This window comes from Phlebotomus papatasi, chromosome 1 (assembly GCF_024763615.1).
Source record: "Phlebotomus papatasi isolate M1 chromosome 1, Ppap_2.1, whole genome shotgun sequence".
Lineage (NCBI taxonomy): Eukaryota > Metazoa > Arthropoda > Insecta > Diptera > Psychodidae > Phlebotomus > Phlebotomus papatasi.
In genome coordinates, this window is record NC_077222.1 from 86,975,649 (window position 1) to 87,001,029 (window position 25,381).

Consider the following 25,381-nt stretch of genomic DNA (forward strand, 5'->3'; position numbering starts at 1 on the left):
CTGGAGATATCAGGTTCCTTCGAATAACATACGTGCTAGCATGTTTCCAGTATAAATTATATACGCCGAAAATAAATCCGTTTGCAGTTCAAGAATTTTCCAAAAAGCTTTTCATACACAATTTTTTATGAATCTTTTGGAATGAAATAAACTTCAAATTAAAGTAGATTGAATTGAATTGAAAAAGACCACTCTGAACAAAATACACAAAAGCGGGTTTCACTGTATTACGACAAACGAAGAAATTTCATTTCAAAAGGCATTTTTTAAAGAAATTTCTCTTAACCGTGTAAACAGACGGAATTCCCACGGGAATTCCCATGAGATTTTCCATTCCGGATGGGAATTCCGGATGGAAATTCCCATATTGAACTATCAAATTTTTACCATCCGCTCTATGCGCCTCTGGTGGACTTCAAGCGCAACACAAAAATGCTCCGAAGATTTGAATTTCAAATTTTGTTTCTTTCCGAATATAAATAACGGAATGTGTATTTAGAAGATATTTTACGTACTTTATTTTATTAAAGTGGCTTTATTATACCACAAGGATATTAGTAATATTATCTATTAATACATTTAATGGAAAATCTTTTAAAATATCTAGAGAAATGATTAGAAACGTTGTTATAGCGTAAATATCTTGTCAAAAACCCCCAATTAAAGTGGATAAATCAACGACTGGCTTTGGATATCTTTGCTAATAGGACCTATTGATTAATTTTCGTTTAATTGTAGTGCTGATAATTTAAAATTTTATAAAGTGTTAGAAGAAAATGTATAAAATATCCCTGGGTGACCAAGTAGTCAATTCATTCGGAACAGAGATGTTTACAAAAATTAGTTAATTGTATAATAATTGAATACAAATTGATTTAAAAAACAAGAAGACTGTAAAATATTTGAAAATTTTATTTCCAATAAAAAAGTAAACAATAAAAAATATTGAAGTAATATTTTATATCCGAAATGGCAGTTTATATGGTTTCTGGCTATAATTTTCATCAGTGAACTTCGATAGTTCTTACTATTCTTTGTATTTCCTTATCTACATTATTATATTCTTTACATTTTTTAATAATGGGATTTATTGAAAAAGATAAATTTTGAATCTGCCTTTCCAATCATTTAAACCTCTTCTGAAATGTTATTGATGAATATTTAATTTAATCCAGAAACACTAATCCTTTCAAAATTATTATAGTATTATTATTCGATTTCAAATTTGCTTTTAAAATCAATGTTTTGATCACTACACGAGATTTTACATGTTTTTTTCATATATTATTTGCTTAAAAACACTCCAAATTAAATTTTCGGAATTCTCCGGAAGCAAAAAGCTATCTCGAGCGAGATAGCTTTTTTCCATTTTAGAAAATTGAATATTTCACCCTCCAACGGAAAATTTCCATTTGAAATTCAAAATATTTCAAGACATTCGGGCAGTTTCGTGCACTTTTGCAGAGGGCGCTTGTATAGCAAATTTACCATTTGCTCGTGGGAATTCCCGTGGAAATTCCGTCTGTTTACACGGTAAGTGTGTAGAGGCCATCAGACGTTCGATGATTGAATTCTCGCTTTTGTCCCGGAGACTAACACAAAAATGCAAATGTCAACAGTATTGGAAGGCTGAATTGGTGAAATTGATGGTGATGAAGTGATGGCGCTGGTATTTTTTAGCATCCTGGTGATATTAATACTAATAGATAAATTCCTTCTCATTGAGCCCAAAATGGCTCCAGTCTGCAAGAAAAATTCCATGTGATGCTCCGATAAACAGCCAATACAAGCTATTTATTAACCTAATTGCAAAGAAATCACAAGGAGTACATTGAGACGCACCAGTTTAATGGATTAGTGAAGTTTTAGAAAGATGTTAGAAAAGCAAGAAGTTCAAGCTAATGGTTATGACGGTCATGATTAAGATTACAATTTGTCTATATGTTGACTTAACCCTTTTAAGAACGAAAAGGTTTAAAATCGGGGGTCAGAAAAAATCACTTTTTCTGACTTTTTGGAGAAAAACATAGCTTTAGAATGCCGTAGGAAAAATTTCATTTTTGGGTCATCGGTGACCTAGTCGTCCTTAAAGGGTTAATACTTTAAGTTCCGCTGCATTCAGGCCACTTACTTAAGTCCATTATGCTTTTGTGCATTTGTATCGACAAAACTCTTCATGTCAAAACTCGTTTCTGTACCAGGCTCTCTTAGTTAGTTTGTCATTTTCTGTCAACACGTCAGCATTACTGTTCATTCATTCATTGGACTGATACCATTCTTTCTTGAAACTGATATAACAGCTACTATCTGGATGCGAACCCGGGATCTCATATTCATAAGGTTACTACTCTTCTAACTGATTCACTGAGATCCCGTAATACCAAAATAATGCTCATCATCTCCCAGTCGGACTCTGAAACAATATTATGCCAGTAGGTAGCTATAGAAAGGATTTTGCAGAGTATTACAAATTACATATATGTTCTAATGGCCTAAAATTCAGTTAAGATCCATAAACATAGAGAAACCATTTCATCACTGTTGTTTTCTTCTTATTATTCTAACTGTACTTAATATTCACTTATCAAATTTTGTTCACCGACTCACACAATTCAAATTTTTTGTATTCCTATTTCCTAAGAATAAGAAAAGCAGTGTATATGAACATACGAATAATTTTTCTTGCTTTCTAGAATTTTCCCTTATGGTTTCGAATTTTGGTAACAGAATTAAAGTTTATATGTATTAATGGCTCTATACTAACACTGACATATGGTTCATTCGTGGATATTCTAGGACTTGATTTCAAGCTCTCATTTAAACTTCTTGAACTTTAGATTCTTCTACGAAAACTTTAAAATTCTTTTTTTTTCAGTATAAAACTGAAATTGCAAATAGCAATCTTTAAGTTTTCTATATTATTTACAAACAAATTACTCTCAAACTCATTTTATTGCTTGTAAAATCACATAAAATTGACTCGGCGAATTTAGGTAAACATTTAAATTGTCCTTTAAAATTAAGAAAGTGAAATAGTATACAATTTTGTTAACATCATATCATAACAAACTTCAAATTTCTTTTATTGTATAATACGTATATTAATTTTGAAGATTGCTTACGTTAATTTTTAGGAGATATACTCAGAATTTTATGTATGTTCTTCAAAAAATTTGCATTTACCCAAATTTCCTGTATATATTTTTATTATACAAATTCTACTGAAATTGTACACTGGAAACTTAAAAGGGCTTGCAATTGTTTTGTAAAATTCTGTATTTTATGAACCTACGCACATGAAAAGAATCCGTCCTTGGAATTGAAGACATGTCATATGACTATCCGAGGACGCATTTTTATTGGGTTGAGTGCGCCATGAGATTTTGTTGCGCGCGAATTTAAAATTTTAAGAATGATTTTAAATTCCGTTTTAAGTAAAATCTAACACATTTTGATAATTATTTTTGTGACTAGGTAGTTGTAATAACATGTAAGAAATTATGGGCAATGTTAAAAAAAATTTAGGGAATTTCCACAATTATTTCACCTAAAAAAATATTAAATATTGCTTTTTTCTGGGTGGGAGGTATTTTATATCGATAATCAATAAAATCTCTATCGGTAAACGATATTGGCATATTCTAATATTAGATAAAATCATTGAAATCCCGCGATATTTGTGCGCTGATTATTGAAATATTTGCAGTGAGAGATTTCATGATAGAATTTTGCGCCATGGAAATAAAAAGGAGAACGAAGAGAGAGAAAAAATTTTGAGCTGTGGGATAGAAAGAGATGAATAGAAAAGAGGTAAGAAGCGACGTGAAACAAACGTAACACGATCGTTAGCAAACTTACCAAAATGGTAAGTTGTGTCGCTTTCCTTACCTCTTTATAACGTGGAGGTTATTCCCCACTTCGAGAGTATGACGTGCGGGTGCACCAATTAATTACTATTACCATACGACAACTATGACGTTATAATGACACATTTTTGCTACTTGGGTAATTTGTGGGAAACACAATACCTTCAAACTACTCATTTTAACAACACTTTTTTTAAAGAATTTTATTCATTACGATATTATAATTTAATATCTAGTCCAGTGCCTCAAATTTCCTAAAAAGGGACGTGGGTCAAATCCATTAAGAACATAGATAAAAAGTTGAGTTGTCTTAAGCTTAAGTCGTCCGAAACTAGCGCGCTTTCCCCTATACATAATTAGATTACAGCATAATTTGTTTACAGGATATACTTTTGCGTGACAAAAAAATCTATGTACTAATATTATAAAAGTATTATATGAAAATCCAATTATAAAATGTTAGAAAACAATAAGAAAAAAATGATCACAGTTGAAATTTTGTTATACAAAAGTGTCTTGGCTAAAATATATAGGTGGTCCGTATTGAGTGACACTTTCGGGACTGAAAAAATCCGCGAATTCTCATCCAGTGAAATAGAAAAATTGCATACGTTAAGGAGATATCTTTGGAAAAGTTACAAAAACGCTAAAATTTGTAAATTTAGTAGAGTCCTATTGAAACGGGTGAAGAAGTATCTCAGGGTGTTATTCACGACTGATGGTAGGATGGACGCATAACTTTCTCTATATGAAAAAAAAAACTTCAGAAAATGCCATTATCATCAAGAAAAACAGTATTATACATTTTAGTCTAGTGTATAAATTCATTATACCAAAGTACTGATTTTCGAACTCCAATTCATACCTATCGATTTGATAATACACAGAATGACTCTTCTAAATTTTCACATCACAAGTTCGAGCACACCACAAAGTCTGAAACTTAACCACAACAAGCTTTTTCTATTAAAAGTCTTCCTTTTCTCTATTCTCCACTCGCTTTATACAAAGTATAAAAGAGTAAGGGTGAAAGTTCTTTGCATGAACATTGTATCATTGGCAGAAAAAAAATCAATTGCATGCAATACACCAATAAACAGTGAAATGATATCATTTGGCAAGACCCTAAAATTCACAAGATCCTTTTCCATATGTGTAGTAGCATATAAAAATAGATGTATCAAATTTCACTCAATCAGATAAGAATAAAAAGGAGTATCATGGGAAATGCACAGGAAAGATAGAGCGTTCATCAAAAAAAAATTCAATACTCTGCCAAAGGACGGTAATTGAATTTTTCAAACATATATATATATCCACAATACACCAATATACAGAAAATAAACTTGTACATATCGATTTTCATTATTCTATATGTACATTGAGTTATTTTGTATCAAAGTTGAAGGATAATTGGAAAAGTTTTAAAGGACTGTTGCAAGAATTTTCAAACTTATGTTTCCCCTTTAAACTACCCAAGATTGTAATTATGTATGGAAATTAAAGGGATGTAAAAGTTCCACTTTGAAATTTAAAATGATAGAAAATTACAAGAGAAAATTTTCTTATATAAGATGCAAGAAACCAAAACAACGCGAACAAAAAAAAATTTAATACTGTCTTGAGGAAAATTTCATAAAATTTCTCTGTAACCCCTTGGTTCTTAAAGTTCTCCAAACAAGGGACTCACATAAAACACCATCATCCCCCCCCCCCCTCGCAGCAATATAAGTTAAATCTATACTCATTTGGAATTTTATTTACATCGCTGTTAGATGCAAACATGGTACATCAATATGAAAGTCAATCATGAAGCTCTTTTTTTCTACACTCTTCATGTATTTTGTGATATGTATATATATCAAACCACCCTAATTTAATGGTTGACCCATAAAACTGACATTTAATGATCATCAAAATGAACTCATCTAATATTAAAGGAATCCCCCATGTCACATACTGTCTCTATGGTTCGGAAAACCATTTCACAATACACAGGACAGATCCATATTCCCATTTTATGTGAATTCCCCCCTTAGTCACCCTTTTATACCCTTCTACCTAATTGACCAATATTTGATTCATTGTTTAATTCATATAATGCAGCACAAGCGATAGACACAGCAATATTCAATGGAAGTAAGTAACCAATATTTTTTTTAATTCATTTTAATACGATCCTTGTGGCTGTTTCACACTACAAGAAGTTTTCGTTATTATTTGGTATGTTGAAGCAAATTATTTTTACGCCTGTACAGGGAAAACCGTCAAAATTTCTTAAATATTGTAGAAAGATGGACATAATTTTTCTAGTGTGTAGGCAGCTTTAGACTTTCAAAATTGGATATTGAAAAAAAAAACGGTCATATAAGTACTTTATTAAAGAAACTGTTTGCAGGATTGATCGGGAAAAATAGGAGACAATCAGCATTGGTTTTTTAAATCCACATTTCCAATATGTTTTTTTTTAAATCACTTCCATAAAAATAATAGGGGAGTATGGGGCAGTGTCACGCAGTTGAAGCTTTTTTTCAAGACTCATTTGCTAAACAAATACACAGTATCAACCAAAAGTTTCTTCACAAAGCTATGTTCGAAAAATCAGCTAGAAAAACAATATAGAAAAAAAAATTTCTTTTTCTTTTCGTAAATGAGTTATCTGTAATCCATAGACGTTACTTATGTATTTAAAAAATATATAGGGGAAAGTCGTCTGCCTTTAAATGCAGCAGCCTTCAAATGTTGCGATTTTTTCGTTGTTCTCAAAAGCATAAATTATATTCTATTAACTATTAGGTAGCTATCCATCATCCTCACAAATCATCAAAAAATGGAGAGCCTAGCTCCTATTTCCTAGATGCTAGATCAAAAAAAAAATGAAAATGAGCTCTAAACTGTAATTTTGATGTTTCACAAATCATGTGATTTTTCATAGTAAAAATCATTTTACAAATAAATCTTCCATTGTGACACATAGAAGGTTAATCAGGCTTAATATTTCTGTTAATACATTTTGGTTCAGATGACACAATTTTTGTGGGTGGCAAAAATTTGCAAATATCACCCTGCAGCAGCCTTTAAATGCTAATGTCGTGTTCCTTTAAATCCTATCTTTCCATACATCAAAACATGTGAAATCGAACTCCTACTTTTCCCTGACGAATGTCATACAAATACTTATAACCTGCTATCTTGCTCCGGCCGGGATGTTTCAAGTTGACAATTGTCAACTTCTGGCTTTTTCTTCTAAATTTTCAAGTGCAAAACAGTGCTTCAGAAAAATGTGAAGAAAAGTTATTGTGTAATGTCTTTTGACTGCAGTGATGATTTTAGTGAGTGCGTTAGGCTTCAACCTAATCAGTTATAGCCCATTTAGTTTTATTGATTCAATATTCTCAGTGAAAAAAAAACATTTAAAGGTAGCTGCCTCGCGTTTGAAGGCAGACTATGCCAGCTGCCTTCATACAAATCGACATCACTTTTTAATTTCCTCAGAAGGAAAAACTGAGGACTTGCGAATGCTAAATGAGGTAATCATATACGCCGAATGAACAAGAGAATTTTTTGGTGTAGTAGAAAATAAAATACATTTTGTGGATTCTTCAGAAAAAAATCTTAAATTTGGAACTCCATTTTTCGTTTGAAGGCAGACGACTTTCCCCTATATTTCATATCAAAAATAATTTTTTTACAAATCTTGATAATTTTTCATCAGCCAAAAGGTTCTTGACAAATTACAAGTTATTCATAAAGTAATAGTATTTGACCATTTTGAGCCACTTTTTCAAATTTGTCAACAAACTTTTGGCCGATGAAAAATAATCAAAAGAAAAACAAAACTTTGCATTTTAGTGTACTTCTTCTTTGTTTTTTCCTTCCTTTTTCCATCTAAAACTATTAAAAAAATCTCAAATTTCCAAATCAGACATGATTCGAAATTACCCCATATTACCCTAACAAGAATATTTTTGACAAACAAATAACGCGTTAACTGTCATTTCTTTAATAAAAAAGAAATTCAAAACGAAAATGCGATATATTAGATTTCCAAAATTGAATAGGGGAATGTAGGCATGGTTCGCACAGAGTGAACCTTCAAACGATGCGAATTTTCTCTTTGTTTGCAAAGAGCTGATCTATCATTTCTCATCTCGTTTCTTGAGCTTGATAATGATCTATCTTATGGCTAAAGAAATGACGAACTACCTCTTTGCAAACAAAGAGAAAATTTGCACTGTTTGAAAGTTCACTCTGTCCGAACCATGCCAACATTCCCCTAACAGATTCCTAGTGAAACATATATCATTATACAGTATTTCCCTGGAGCAATTTTGCAGAGTTGTCTCAATTGAATATCTCCACAAATTAGCTATGAATTTTAGGGTGTAATAAAAAATTTTCCGCAATTCTCTCATCCGTATGAAATGCTGAGATTTTATTGATATACCATGCAAAATTATTCATTACAATTGTTTCCAGAGTAATGTAAAATGTCCATATTCAATTTTCTCCCTGAACACTTGGGTAAATTAACTGGCAAAAACTACGGTAAATTTCAAAGTTTTGCCATAATCATCAATTGTAGAGCAATTAAATTTGAAATTACACACCAAAGAATCAACAAGTTTACGTGCCAGCAACACCCATTTTAAAGGGAGAATTTATGTTACAAAAAAGAAATTATAGAGATGATTTGATAAGCTAAAGGATAATATATTTTAGGCTTTGAAACCATTTAGCTCTTTTTATTTGCTTGCTTGTTCAGTCAGCTTCATACCTCATATTTAAATAATTATTCAGTTAATTTAGTGTAGAAATCAACAAGTTATATTTTTGTTACAACACCCATTCTTCTTTTACTTTTCATGTGATAGCTATATTTTCTGAATATGTTGTTGGTTATTTGGTAATGAATTGTACTTTTTTCTTTGGCATGGGACTGATGGGACTGATGGAGAATGATGAACTACCTCTTTGCAAACAAAGAGAAAATTTGCGTTGTTTGAAGGTTCACTCTGTGCGAACCATGCCAACATTCCCCTATACTCAAACAGGGCACTTTACCATGAGATCTCCGTTACAAAAACCGTAGTGTTAGCGTTAATTTGCCTAACTACCGCGACTACTTTTATAAAGTTACACAAATGTGAAAATGTGTAATTTTAAAAAGTGTAATATAAATTACACATAGTGGTTAAACTGTGTAATTTTCAATGAATTGCGGAAATGTGTGCGGCAAATATTAGATCTCGGCCAGAAAATTACTTGGGAATCCAGGAATTATTGAAAAGTCGTCGAGAAACCGAAACACATTTGCAAACTACTCTCGAACCCTTGCTAACGTGGGAAATTTTCGAAAGTTATCAGATGTTCTCGAAATAAAATTTCGAGATGTGGGAAATTCTCGATGTATCTCCTATAACCCAGCACACCCTCCAAAATTGTCCGGGCGGAAATCCTAAAAATCGTCAGGAAACCTTGACGAAATATCGCGAACTTGTGGAAATTCTGAGAACCCCTGGTAGCTGCTCGAGGAATTCTTGCGAAACTATAGGAAAGTTTCCTAAACTAAGAAAACTCAAGAAATCCTCGGAAATCATCGAAACCTAGCCTTAGAGCCTTGACAGACCTGAGGATTAGCCGAGAGACGGCTTAGCGTAATTATATTAGAAATAATGGTTAATCTACATTTCCATCATTTTCCACTAAGACATCTCTCGACTTAAGTCGTAAGTGTGTCTAGGGCATAACTCTCGTACGTATTTTTTACGCCTTTTCGTTACAAAATTCTTATTCTCCGTTTTCTATCCCTTTCCTATTTTACCCTGCGGAAAAACTGACAACCACAAAATTGTGTATATTTTTACACAATTATTACACATTTTGTGTAAAATTACACAAATTTTACAAAAAATGTGTAAAACATAAATTACACATTTACGTGGATTTACAACGAAAACCATGATAAAACAGACAATAATGTTTTATTGTATCTGAGATGGTTGTGTTTGATCTTCAGTTGTTCTTGATTTGAGAAGAAGATAATCCTCTGTCAACCGGTAGATCTAAAGATTACAAATAGAGACAACAAGGAAACCATGCCTGAAGCATAACAGAATTACTTTAAATGCGATTGCAATGAAGCTCAGCTAACAGAGAGGTAAATTATCAAACAAAATGGCGCTTATTTGATCTAATTATTTTTCAATCTTAACAAGCGATCAAAATTATATAGAAAGCTACATTTCATCCCCAAAAAACCTTCATATAAAGCAATACGTTTGAGAGAATTTTCCCTATTTTAATATAAACACCCCATCAGTATTGTGAGATTAATATCACTGACCAACGTCAAAATGAACCCTTTTCAAAATTGCAATCGAGACCTATAAACCACACACATCTCCCACATAGAAGAGCTTATTAAAAGTTTTAGCAAACTGAAAATTATGAAAAGGACCCTACATATATATACATCTAACAAACCCATCAAATGCCCTCAGTCTGGAACTTCGCCAGTAAATTGTCAAAATTGACCTAGGACTCACTCACTCTGTCCCCATACCTTTCCCAATCTCCTCTAGCAATTTTGGTGAGAGAGCGCGCTGTCCATACATAAACTATGAAATAAAAGTCCCACAAGCATCGCTGAATTCCCTCAGGATTGACTGACTAGCAGCACCAAACAGTCTCTCAACTATATATATTCCTGTTTGGCATCATGTCGTCGTGATATGACAAAGTTTCAATTGATACAACGACAACGTTCAAGTAGACTTTATCGCTGTAAGCAAATATTTGCCAGACATTATTGAGTGCAATGTGTGTACTTCATTCTACATATATTCATCATATTACATTATTTATCAAGAGTATACTGTCGCCTCTAAATCCCATACACTTTCATATCCCTTAAAATCTATCCATCTAAAGTACAAAATGATACAAAGTCAAATCCTAACAATTTGCACCAGACTTCCTCATCCAGTAAAATCTCTTAAAAAACACTCTTGACAACATAAGCTTATTACACATTTTTTTTTCAGACTCTTACTCCCTCTCCATCTCTATCTCTCATACTCCATCTCTCTTTCTTTCCTTCTGTTTCATCACTCAAATCACCAATTGATTTTTCATGTCAATTTCACTATGAATTAGTCATCCTTTCTCTTTGAAATGAACAACTTCCTTCTAACCTAAATTGCAATTAAAATTCTCAAGTGCATTGAAATTTATTGCCAAAATCTTTTTTTTCCCAAAAAAAAACACTCATAGTGTTCAAATCAATTTCACACTCAATAAATCTAACTATCTTTACTTGTACTCTATACAAATAGTATACATAATTGAAAAGTTTAACATTGCACAATGAGTGCCATCACTGTCATTAAGAAAATTCATTTGGATTTTCTGCTACATTTTTCACTGATTCATTAATATTTGATTGACTTTTCTATCCACCCAACAACATCATTATTTTCAGTTAATGAGACTAAATAAAAAGTTAATAACATTAATCAATTAATAATAAAATCAATGCAGCAAGATAGGTACTTTGGTAAACTCGTACTCATTCAGTTTCAATTTACAATACCAATTAATTAATTATAAAGTCAAATGTCGTGTTTCGAGACAAGGGAGATATTAATACTGTCAGATAATCCAGGATGTTATTTGATGCTCCCATACAGTTTCATGTCTAAAATATGACATCATCCTCATATATGGTTCGGATTAAAAATCCTTAATTGAAACACCTTTAATTATTTTGACTTTTGAAAAATGACGTTTTACTGTTTGTCCGTTCGTCTATTTGTTCAATCCAATTTTAATAACCAATTTTAATGGTCTTTCGAAATAATAATAATATACACTACTGAGAAGAATGAACAAAAGTTAAGCCATATGATTAAACCTTAAGTCTGAAGCCTATATAATCCTCGAGAATATTTGGACTGTAAAATTTGGTAGTAACGATTTATTCCAAAGTGTCATACTCTAAGGGCTTAGGATCGTTAATTAGAGGGCTTTTTTCTTAAATTTCCTTTATCGCAAAATCTTTTGGGTTAAATAATTTACGAGGATCATCCTAATATGCTGGACACATTTACGACTAAAGCTGATAGACGGCTTAAAGTAGTTATAAAATCAAAATATTAATTTGACTAAATTACCATCAGTTTCCCACCGACTAAACCGTTTCTCGGCTCAAGCTTAAAGACGGACTAGTCATAAAATGATTATAATAACGTTAAACCGTCTCTCAACTTAAGGGCAGAATCACATTGATAGTAAAATGCTCGCAGTAGCCTTACCGTATTTCGTTAATTTACGCATTTTCATTGCAATTCTTACGCAAATTCTCGATTACCGTATTACTTTATCTCATACTCGGTGGCAATACGTGAGAATTATATAAGAAAATTGAAGAAATAAAACGAAAATGAGATAAAGTGAGCAAAATATACTGTACGATAAATTTCTGGTACAGTTTATTTACTTACCGTTTATCGAATTTTCGTTTTATTCCTTCAATTTTCTTATATTATTTTCACTTAGTGCCACCGAGTATGAGATAAGGTAATACGGTAATGAAAAATTTGCGTAAGAATTGCAATGAAAATGCGTAAATTAACGAAATGGCGAGGCTACGGCGAGCATTTTATTGTCAATGTGATTCTGCTCTAAATCGTGTTTCTGTCTACGATATAAGTTTATGTGGTCCTTTAGAAAGGCTAGACACTAAACGGTTAGAGATAACCATTTTAGGTCTTTAGATATGTCTCAAAAGCATGTGCGATTTTTTAAAAATTACCCAGATACAGCAGTTTATTCATCTTTCAAAATCTCTTTGAATCATTCTTAGTAACAGTTTTTCAAGATTTGAGGCTAAAAAACCTCAAGGGAGTATATTTTGTCAACCAAATCAAGCAAATTTGGAATTGTTGGAAAGGTCTTGGGATCTCTGACAAGTTTAAATAAGTACCAGTTTGTTAATAATCGATTGGAAACATTTATAAACCGATAAATAATTCCAATCCAAAATGCGATCGTTATTTTTCTGTGCAATTTCGGCTAAAATCGATTCATATTGTCTAGGGACTGGTACACAAAAAAATAATTTTTAATAAAAATAATAATTTTAGCGTGTAGCATTAATGTTAGGAGTTCCAGCAATTTTTTCAGCTGGAAAACTACGCCATTCTGTTACTGCTTGAACTCCACCACAGAGAGAGCAATAAGTATAATCGCTTATTTTTCAGTTACATGTTTTTTGGACTCCTTATCGAGTAAGAAATCGTATTTTGGTAAAATTTTGGAAATCTGAAGTTTCGAGTTTTCTTTTGACGTCACGCTGTTTACTAGTCTGTCCGGCCGTAACTCCGCCTACAGTCTAAACGGTTAAAGATAGAGACTAGGGACTTTATGTGAGCACCCTGGAATCCTCCCGCCAAGTTTGCAAGATCCTCTAAATAACGAAACCCAGTGATCTTTGACATCACTCGACCACTGAGAAAGACACGAAGCATGTCGAAAGCTCTGGAGAAAAGTGAGTTTTCTGATCGTTTTGGGTTGATGACTCCACAGCTTTTATTGCCGCGTCCGGACGGAGCTTCCCTCCGAAAAATTTCCATTTGAGCTGAACGGCAATTTCCCCCACCATAGTTTTGCATATGTTTTAGAAATAAACCAGGTGGCATTGCGGCCATATTCGAAAATACCGTTGAATCATTTCTCAAACCGATTTTTCAAGGTCGAATGTTTAAAAGGCTGTAAAGAACGTATTTCTCAACCGAAATGTATTACTTTTGGGCTCGTTTGAAAGGTCTTGGAATTCCTGACAAGGTTGAACCGATTCTAATCGATTTTAAGTAATGGGATAACTAATTTTTCCCGAAATTCAATTATATTACTCCTAAGGGTTTTGGATAATATATTGAGTGATTTATAAATCGGTCCAAATCGATTGAGAACCGGTAAACGCTAAATGATGCAAAAGTATTTTTCACGTATACCATCTAAGTCACGAGTTCGAAAACTTCGCAAAGCCTGAAACGCCTTGCCAACCTCTTCATTTGCTCATTTGCAAAACATTTTAAATCAAGTTATAGCTTTAAATTTAATTTAAAAAAAATAGATTTAGACTCTAATCAATGCAATGGTCTAATTATTCTGAGTTCTTGAAGAAAAAAGCAAGCAATTAACTTATGCCCTAATTTTTTGTGATTTTTATTAACGATGCCAATGTTGCACAAATCAAAGAATATAAATGAAAATAAATTTTACCCAAGTGAAATTCTAAGAATTTCTATTAAAATTGCAACACATTTAATGCACTTTGCGAATGTATAAATAATGTTTATGGTCAATAACAATTTGTCAAATTTAAACCAATAAATGGTTTTTTTTTTTAATGTACTATGTTAATTACCAAAAATATAAAGAGTCAATTACAACTCATTAAATTTTCATTTTTGCATACAAAATAGATAATTTTTAATAAATGCACATTAACAACAAAATTTATTTGTTAGAGAAACATCCATAATTGTGCATATTTGCAAAAAAAATCTCTAGTTAAATTTGTATTAAAATTATTTTTAATTAAATTTAAAAAAAAAAATCCCAATCATAAAATTGATACGATATCCGTATAACGTTCCAATATTTGAATAATACGTGAATTATATTTTCGAAAAACAAAAGTTCATTTTTAAATAAAAGTTAAATACATTTGCAAAAAACAATATTTGCTTTTGGCTTTTGATCAGTTCAAGTGAAAATCTATTTAAAATTAATTAAACATCACAGAGATTATATAAAAAAAAATTGCCTATTTGCCAGATTGAATCATTGTGATTCATTGAGCATTGTTTAATTTCTGTGTTGTCAGCTTATTCCGAGAAAATCCATACTTATTATGCTGTTGGAGGGATATTTAAGCTCTCCCTTCCCTCCCATCATAAGCGTGAAAATCAATATAAGACCTTGTTAAACATTAAAACGCAAAATGACAGATTATTTATTGCTCAATAATTGAATTTGACATCAAATTGCAATTTAAATTAAACGTATAATAATTATAATATTTTGGAGACCAGAGCCATTGCACTCTATATGACACTAATTTAATAATAACACTATTAATGTATTCTGATAAAATAAAATAGAACAAGAGAGAAAGAGTAAACTGGCAGATATAATTGCGATTTTTTTTTCTGCACAACACAACCAGATTACATCATTATCAGACAGGATATAGAACAGAATTTGTTCCATGCATACGGAAAAAAAAACTGCTATAAATCCCATCAATTTGATTAATTACCAATCAATACAGTCTATGTAACATATGATGCGTAATAAAAAGGAATATTGCGGAGCTTTTTGATGTTAAACTATAACGAAATTCCCAAACGGATAATCTCATTTTTGTCACTATCTATATACCATCCCAAAAAGGATATTCTCTGGGACTAAAACTATTTTTGCTCTGTAATTATAAGACGGAATGTTTCAACAATTTTCACGAACTTTCAGAACTTTTCTCATTCTTTCCTTTAAAAAAAAAAGTAAAATAAAATAAAACCTTTTCGAGACACTTTTACTCCCCAATTTGCAATTAGCTCAAGCTCAACATTTTTTCCACACTTTTGCACTTGTGCAAGAACTTTCTAAAAGTTTTCCTTCAAATGTTTGGAAAATTATGTTGCCCTTAGATAATTAAATAACACACGAAAAATTCTCTAATGTCTTAAATACAGTGACAAAATAGTTTGCTCTTGATGGAATGCTCAATCTTGTGACTTCTGATCCAATATCTTTACAATTGATTTTACATTATTTTATTTTCTAATAATAAAATCCTTTTTGTTAATATTGAGCTATCCGAAAGAACATCAAAAGAGATGACAAAACGTCCCAGCTTGTGCGAAGTTCTCGAACTCACGAGAAAGACAGATCTTTTGGCATGCATTTGGGTACATAATACATACCGCTTTACTACCGATTACAATGATTGATACATTTAAAAAGTCATTCCTAAATAAGAAATTTCTCAAAAAGTAGATTTTAGAATATTTCACCATGAGTAACAAGAATACGGACGAATAAAAAAATAAATGCGACAAAGGTTATAATTTATGGGTACTTTACTGACTCATTACCGATTAAGTCCAATGCAGATGGATTGGAAATTTCAAGATTTTTCAAAAAAAAATCCAAATTTAAGTAAATCGTTTGAAAAATAGGCCTTCTAAAGTGGTTTAACTCTGAAATTCGAAAATTAGATATCGAAATTTTTTTCGAACATAGGTGTCTAAGGTCGAAATATTCACCAAGGCTACCTCCAAAACATATTGGAAAATGAAAAAAAAATCTAGGAGCCGTTTTTCAAATAATCCAAAAAACAAAGTTTAAATGAAAACCACTGTCCCATAATTGACTTAAGGGGGGTCGTCGAATACCGGAAGTCGATATCTCGTACCGTTTGGCCTCCAGCCGTGCCACAAGTTGAAAAAAAAAGTGGATTATATAACTGCTCTCAGTTTGAATTAGAGCACTAAAATAATATCTAAATTATTTTGGGTCAAATTTGAGACACTTTGAAAAGAAGAGCAAAAAATTATAATGAAAGATTTCCGCTTTCTCTCAAAAATTGCGAGAAGTGGTTATTCTACTATAGATTAAAATCATAAGGCAACAATAATTGGCACTTAGATTTTAGATAGATTTATTCAGGAATTCGTGCCCCTGTAGAGTGCAACAAATTGCGACTAAAAAAATAAAATAATAAGGCAATTTATGTATAGTTCGAAATAAATGTTTATCCTAAATTTTTATATTATAGTTCTTTTTGCAATTTCACCCAAAAGTAGTAATGAAAAAATTGTGTCCTAGCATCCGTCACCGTCTTAGCAACCAAACCTAACCTATTCATTTAAACCTTGAACAGGTTAAAGAAGAAACGACAGATAAAAGTAAGAAAATCTTGGATTAAATGAGTATAAATAACTTTATGAAAGAAAAGATTGTATACAGTCTCATCGTAATAAAGCCATGAGATTCTCTACAATTGAACTATGGAATTTTTAATCCAATTGGAGTTGAGATTGTCGTGTAGATTAAAGGGCTTAAAAAAATCCTAGGTATCTATTTGCTTGCTAACTCAGGTACTCTCGGGTTTTTAATCTATCTAATTTTCTTAGATGATCCATTGTCATTATGTTTTAATATTTAACTTAAATACATTACAGACAGTAGAAAGTCATAATAGCAGAAAATAGTAGAAATATACTGCAGTTGCATTTTGCCATTGAATGAGAATTTTAAATGATATTTGCACAATTTTCATAAATTGAAAGTGTAGGGAATACCAGGGATATTTGGGGCAGGGTAAATTGGGACAAAGTATAGTTTTCTTCATTATTAAAACAAATAAAAGGAAATCACCACGCAATCATAGATAGCATTAAGATCCATCGTGACTAAATGAATGGATATCCTCAGTTTTTTGTTTATATTCTACAAATTTTTAAAAAATCATTAAAAATTGATGTTTCAATTGTCTTCTTTTTTGTACTTTATGATCGTCTATAAATGATCAAGATTTTGCAATCTCGTCTCGTTGTTTGGGAAGATATTTTCGTAACAATTATGCCCAACGCACAATGACTTTTGTTTAGTAAACATGTTTTTGACATTTCAATGAGTGAGAGTGAGATCTAGATCTAGTCATCTTTCTGTCTCTCATAGGAAATTTTGAAAACACGTTTACAAACAAAAGTTATTGTGCGTTGGGCATAATTGTTTGGGAACGTCTTTGGGAAAAAGACTAAAGAAATTTAGAGCATAATCCATAAATAAGACTGTTTTTATTGAAGTACATTCCCCAGGACTGAAGCTTCTTATATCCATAACTACCAAATTATGCTAGAAAAAACCTCGTCCCGAACAAGCCCTGTTTTGTCCCAATGTGTTCCAAATTCTTAAGGGCGAAACAACACTCTGGACATTTTTTCCCTTCCATGGAAATTCCATTTATTTTCTAAGACCGTCTTCAGATTAGAGGTTTAGCCTAGTTTTTGAAGGTCTCAAAATCCAAAATAGCAAGCAATTTAATTTGTTCTTTTGATTCAAATAGATTACTTTCCCTTAATAATCCATTTCTAAGTCAAAATTTTCCAAAACTTTTCGACTAATAAGAAATTAGAGAAGTTAAGCCTAATAGTTAAGCGTTAGGTCTGAAGCCCGTATAAGCCCCATCGAATCCTTTTATTAAAGTCAATACCGGAAGGCATGTTATACCCTAGACACACTTACGAATTAAACCTTTAAGGACGAGTGGGACACCAGTGTCCCAAAAATAACAACCTTTTTTTTGACTTTGGGAAGTTATTTTTGTCCTTTAAATTGTCTGAAAAATTAATTTCTTATTTTGGTAGACCAGTGTCACACTCGTCCTTAAAGGGTTAAGGCGAGACACGGTTTAACCTTCTAAGAACGAATGGGACACAGATGTCCCGGAAATTTTTTTTTACTGTAGGGTAAATTAAACTAATTCAAAGCCTCCTCCAAATGGAAACGTCACTCTTTTCATAATAAATACAGTACTAAATCATTATATTTATTTATTTTCTATACAACAGTTTCATTATTTAGTTAAGTTTGCTCCAATTAAAGCGAAAATATATTCATATTCACAAATTTTAATTTGTTAATTTCTCAGAAAAATTAAAATTGTACTTTTCACCATCGAATTTTTCATCAATTGACCATGTTTTCCAATGAAAAACACAATAAAGTGACTATTTTTTATTCGTTTTGTTTAACATTTATGTCATATTTCTGGCTAATTTTAGTTAGTGCTAATCTTTATTGTTAACGGTACGTGAAATTTTCAAATGAAATAATTACCTATTTAGTGAACAAAAAGGGTTTTTCTGAAGTGTCTGCAAATACTTCAATAGGAAATCCTGGAAATATGTTTTTTTTTCTTTTTTTGGGGAGATTTTCTTATTGTTTTAGATGGTAAAGAAGAAAAGATCAGGAATAAGAACAAATCCTGCACTCAGGAGCAACTCAACAAGGTTTTGAAAGCCTTTCGTCGCGGTTTGACTTACACTGTTTGTCCCCAATTAGAAACTTTCCCTTGTCTCCATTTGGATTAATATGTTTCCAATAAAAGCATTTTACGCTCGCGTATTTTTCTTGTATTTAAGAAGTTTTCAAATTATATCTGAAGAATTTTCACTAAACTGTAACATTCTAGAAGAGTCAAGGAGAAAATTTATGTAATTTTCTTCAGAAAAAATATGAACTTAATGTGTTGAATCTTCTGTCAAAGTTAAAGCGTCTGGAAATGGTTTTAACCCATTCAGTCAATGTACCAGAAATACTTGAGATAGAAAGTTCATATTTTGGGATTAGTTTCCTACAGATTAGTAGATGAATTTTTTCAAAAGAAAAAAAATTTTATCTCATATGGTGGCGCGGGGAGCCTCTGTCAAACACACGTCTTAACGGTCACTGAATTTAAATTTTATGCATTAATTCATTACAAACTCTATTGCTTTAGATAGAATGACTATCCAAGAACACCAATTGGGAACTAGAATTCAAATCAGGAAAGAGGAAAGAGGCCAATTTTAACAAGTTCGACGGGATGTCGTATTTTCCTTCCGCCATTTTGAACAAAAATTTTGCATGACCTTCCGCGAAGCAAGAAAATAATAACAAAATGTATTTTCATCTCTGTCGGACTATTTTTCTCAAGTAATTGAGTAACTAACGTTACTAAAAATTCATTCCCGACAGCAATTCGGATAAAAATTACCCAGAAATAAATCATCAAAAATCACTCAATTTGCGTATGATGTATAATACCATGGTAAGGAATGGGTTAAATTAGGACATTTACCCTAGAAATTTATCATGTCTCTAAATAGTCAGAAAAAATGGTTTTTGCTTTTGGGACACCCGTGTCCCAATCGCCCTTAAAGGATTAACGTAATTGTAATCAAAATAATGATCATAATACATTTCAATCAGTTTCTGACTAATCTGTCTTTCAGTTTAAGCTGAAAGACAGCTTATTTAGTGGCAAACTGATGGAAATTTAGCCAAATCATTATTTTGATTATAATTACGCTAAGCCGTCTCTCGTCTTAAGACGTAAGTGTGTCTAGGGCATTATGAGCCGTATAAAATTCAAAAAAAAATCTTGATTCTTTCGAATAATGCTTCAAAGTGAAAACATAAAAGAACTGTCCCAAACATTCCCAGTCTCCCCTGCAATTTTAAATATTCAACAAATTATTTCCTCTTAAAAAGCAACATAAAGAAAATTTTCTCCTTTGATGAAACAAAATTAAAAATAATGAATTTTGCAAAATTTGTTGAAAATTTGTATGCACAGTGAAAATAGAATAAATCTTTGTGAATATTTAATTTAATAAATTTTGTGAATATTCAAGAGATTTTCAAAATGGGTAAGTTTCTTACTTGTTTCCTATTCAATTAATCATATTGTATTTATTTGCTACTGGCAGTGCAGAAATGGGAAATCCCTGAAGGAAAGACGATTAAAATTTTCCCTTTTTAAATAATAACAGAGAGAGAGAAAGAATATTCATTTATATTCTTTTTCATCATTTTCTCTTTTGGGAAACCTCTTTGCAGAAAATCTGTTCGTATTTCACTCATATACTTTTGACTTGTTTCTTTATACCATCCCAACTCTTGACACATTTCACCCATAAAATCCCTCAAACTCTTCCTTTTTCTCTTTTCACATTCGCAAGTCACTCTTGTCCAGAAGGGATGAAACCAATGAAACACAGCTTTTGTCTCTACGCGTATTTTCCGGACATCCTTACAGTGTTATTTTCATATAACACAAAACCTCTTATTCTCTCCCAATTCTCTCTCCCTTTCCTTCTCTTTCTCCTTTTTTTGAATCAGAATTTATATTGTTTAGCAGATGAAAGAAGCCAAAGAACGAGTAATAACACCAAAAAAAAATCTTCTCAATCTCTTAACAATAAACAAATTCTCTGCAAAATATTTTGCAGAATCAAAATCCTTTTTTTCTCGCACTCTTTCACTCTCAATGGATAAAATTTTCTGTCTTTTTTTTAACAATTCATGAACCAAAAAAAAACAATAATCACAAAAAAAAATCTCCCACATAATCCAATTAAAACTGTCATCGGATGAAAAGCCAACTCGGCTAAATAGACGACAAAACGACGTGATTGGCAATAAATTGGCAATTCAATTTTATATTTCCCCGGCATCATAATAGTTCGGGGTAGAAGTTATTAATTGAATTTAAAATTGTGAATGAGAATAAATTTCACTTACCTGTACATCAAAATTATGTTGCTGTTGCAGTAAATTTGCAGATGTGTCCAATTGATTGGGTCCTTGTTGTTGATTCACCATTTGATTCTGTTGGAAATTCTGCAACAACAAAAAAATCACACTCAGTTATCACCTCATTCATTTTTCATATCGAATTTCAGTGAAAAGCCTAATTTTTTCTTCGGGGACTTTTCGATTCTGTGATGCAAACCTGTGCAACTTGATGCATTCCACTGACGCCATTCATAACCGGACCCTGCATTTGATTCATCGCTGCCAATTGGGCTGCATGATGGTAAGAATTGAGTTGGCCAACACCCTGTGGATCACTCGAACCGAGCATATGCTGCAACGGCAACTGCGGATACGCTGAACCCACTTGACTGGTCGGATCCAGAAGACCACTCGGACGTGTCAGAGCCTCCTCGGCCGGAGAAGGTTGGCGTGATCCAGGAGTTCGACTGGAAATTCACCCCAAAAAAAAATCTCATTAAAAATTGCACGAAGAAATCAGAAAAAATCCGAAAAATCATTCCTCCAAGTTTCCTTTTTAACGGAAAATGTGTTTGAATAGCAATACTTTAGTCAAGACATACTCCATCTCTTATGGCTCTTATGTTAAGAGATTGAGTTCACTGCAATTTCTGTTGCGAAAAGTTCTCTTCAAAATCCAAAACATCCATTCACAAATATACAAATATTTAATTTTAAATGATTAGGGGAAAGTGGGGCACCTTTGGAATTGGGACTTTTCTCCTATGTTTAAATGGAATTGAGCCACATCAAAATGCAATTTAACTTCTCAATCTGTTTGTGCATGATGTTTTTCTTAAGCTGGTTGAGTGCTCGTTTTTCGTTTGAACCTCAATATCGAGGTTAAAAAACAATCTGAGAGAAAAGTTGTACATGAACGAAAATGTAGCTCATTAAATTCTCTATCAAACCCACAAAACAGATTGTTAGGGGCAGTCCTAGTTTTCGAGATATTTTTAATCAAAGTTGCTAAAAAGTTCGATTTTCCCATGTTTTCTGACATTTATGAGACTACAGCGCCCCTGGTGTCAGTTGTACGAACTTCATCTGTTCAGAGGATTTATCGGTCATGTAAAGGACAACAAATTGTTCCAAAGTAAGAAATAAATCAGTTCATTAGAATCGGAGATATAGGCACCCAAGTATCAAAAAACGGCAAAAATGGTTTTGCCTAGATTCCAGGCGCAAAATCCAAATGAAATCAAAATGATAAGTATTTTCGTAAATCATTTGGCCCTAGCAATAGAAAAAATAGCATGAGAACCCAGGGACAAAAAAAAGTTCAAAATCGTTGCACAGTGTTATAAAATGAATTATCAATTGAATAAATTTCTATTATCAATCAGTTGCGTGCACTTTTTTATTGTTGCCGATAAATTATACAGATTTGAAAAGCATTTTCATTGATAGAACAAAAGAAATCAAAGACATTCCTAAAATTTTATTGGAAATATCCATAGAATTGTCTTTTTTGCAAATAAATAACTTATTTATGGAAGAAAAAAAACCTGTGAGTCAATGAAAAATGCCAATTTGCACTAAAATTTAACTTAAAATTTAAATAAATTTATTACAGTTTACAGAGAATATTAGGTTCTTTTAATAAAATGTGAAATATTTTTATTTTGAGCAAATAAAATAGAACAATCATGCTTTTCTAATTGTAGAATTACTGTTAAAGAATAATAAAAAAAAATATTCAGTAAGAATTTCCTCAATAGAGGAGACCTGGGTAGAATTAGTCAACAAATAACATTTTTCATTGAGTGTAATTTGTAAAAATAAAATGTTTTATTAGGTTGATAAATAATTCAATGAATAAAAAGAGGTGTTTACTTCTGTGATCTCCTGAATAATCCTTCTAAGGCAAACTATATCATCCCATTGTCTAATTCAATTCTTGGCTAACTGCACCCCAGTCCCCCAAAACACCTTCAATAATTTGATAAACATGTTCTAGAAAACTACAAAATATATATTATTTACGCCTTATTTATATGGGCTGGGCATCTTAAAGCCTTATAAAGTTTATTTTTATTCTTTTAGCCAATTAAAGTTTTCAATTTTTATTCCGTGCGCTGTTGACATTTAGAATGCTAAACAATTTTTTTTTAATTAGCCACCTTCAATAATCCTTAAAGGTCAAATCCTAAATTGGAGATTTAAATTCTGATTTAATACAATCTAATAAATAAAGTGTTCAGTTAAAAGTTAAAGCGCCACACCGTTCTCAATTATAGGGTCTCATTTTGGAATAATAATGCAAGTGCAACGAATAGCGTGAGCTGAGGTGCTATTCCGATGAAAAATAAACCTGTTCTTTTTTTAGCATTTTTCGCACTCAAGTGCTTCTGCATTATCGACTTTTTTATAAAACCACCAAATAGTCGTAACGAGAACTAACATAAAAAAGTCGATAATGCAGAAGCACTTGAGAACAGTAAAGTGCTTAAAAAATATGTTACATTCTCATTGGAATAGCACTATTATGCTCCTGCATCAAACTGTGTCTCTGACAGCAAAAAAATGCTGCAGTTAGTGCAAATTATAAACATTCTTTTGTTTACCAAAAGAGAGTAAAATTATTTTTCTGACTTTTCAGATTTTTCGAATGAATCAAGCTTCGAAAAATTGATTTTATTTTATTATTTTATTTATTTTTTTTTTTTCTTATTGAATTTAGCTCATTATAATAAGGGAAGAGTACCAGCGATCGGCAGTGTTTCTCGAATCGTCAGGTTATTATCAGATTGTCGCACCAATTCAAATTAATTTTTAAAAATTATTAGCTACTTTTTACAATTTAACTCTCACAAGAATGCAGGGCATTAGTTCAGATTAAAATTTTTAAAACCAATTTTCCGTGAGACACTTGATTAAATTTGTGACGATCTGAGGTACAGAGTACTTAGTTGCAATTACAACTATTTTTTATTAATTTGTTCTAAAATTTTAAAATTCAAATGTACAGATATAGTTGAATGGATCACTAATATATCGATTAGCATACACAAAAATACCAAAGTATTTTGAAGCTTATATTTTCAACTAAATAACGAGCATGTCTCTTAACATTCCGCTCCGAGGTACTCTTCCCTTATCATATTGTAATAGCTAGTCCAATGCTTTAAATTTCCTGATAAAAGCCAAGAGTTAAATCCATCAGGAACTTTAAAAAGAAAATGAGTCGTCCGAATGTAACGCGCTTTCCCCTATATCAAAATCTCAAAACCGTAAAAATTACGCCCCTGTAAATTGGAATGAACGATCTCAAAAGTCATAACGCTTTAATTTCAAATTAGAAATGTTTAATATTAAAATTAAATATTCAGCTTAAGATTCCTTTTTCATCTCTAAATTGAAGGATATGGAAATGCTTATTGAATTGAATAATCAAAAAGCAATTTTATGAGATTTTAAATTCATAATCTTTCTCTTTAGGATAATTTTCTTTTAGAAATTGTTAAAAATGCTTCACAAGGAAGCTTCCTTTGGTATTATTTCCTATAAATCAGTGTCATTTTCAAACTACTGGAAGCTTTATATTGCATTACCAGCCAATTGCCTTTTTAAAAAACACAGAATGAACAAAAATTGTTTTTCTTAAAAAAAAATCATTGTTTACCAAAAATATTAACAAAAAGTTACAGTTCGCATATAAAAATTCTTAAAGTTCCCAGGCAGTACAATGAACATTTTTCATTCAACATATTCTTTTTTAAATACATTTTCAAGACAAAATTAAATTCTAAAACGATTCTCAAAGAGATTTCTCTTCTAATAAATACTTCCTCATAAATGTTATTAATAAGCGTGTTTCTAAAAAGAAATTGTGTTTTTTTTCTCTTCTTTTTCTGTGAAATTGAAAGTGCGAGCCAAGAACAAATTTGCAAGCAAACAAATTCCTGTTTTAAGTCTTCATCTTCATTGCATGTCATTTTCCCATCCTTCCCAACTTTTTTTTCATCACTTCTACGTTCTTCTCTACGCCAAGATTTTTTTTCACCAGACAACATACATAAATAAAAAATAAGCAGCATGATAGAAGGAAAAAAAAACGAGATGATACATAGATGGTAGTGAAAAAAATGTACATACAATTTAGCATAGAACCAAGT

At 31.6% G+C, this 25,381-nt stretch overlaps 1 protein-coding gene across 7 annotated transcripts in view; it reads right to left on the reverse strand.

The window, feature by feature from the left end:
* LOC129797905 (maternal protein pumilio) overlaps window positions 1–25,381 on the reverse strand; it is a 280,842-nt gene that overhangs the window by 165,109 nt on the left and 90,352 nt on the right. For all 7 annotated transcript variants that reach the window (XM_055840778.1, XM_055840779.1, XM_055840777.1 and 4 more), the window contains 2 exons: window positions 21,442–21,691; window positions 21,231–21,329 (listed from right to left, as the gene is read on the reverse strand). In XM_055840778.1, coding sequence (XP_055696753.1) covers window positions 21,231–21,329; window positions 21,442–21,691 — 349 coding nt within the window. The remainder of the gene's footprint in view (window positions 1–21,230; window positions 21,330–21,441; window positions 21,692–25,381) is intronic.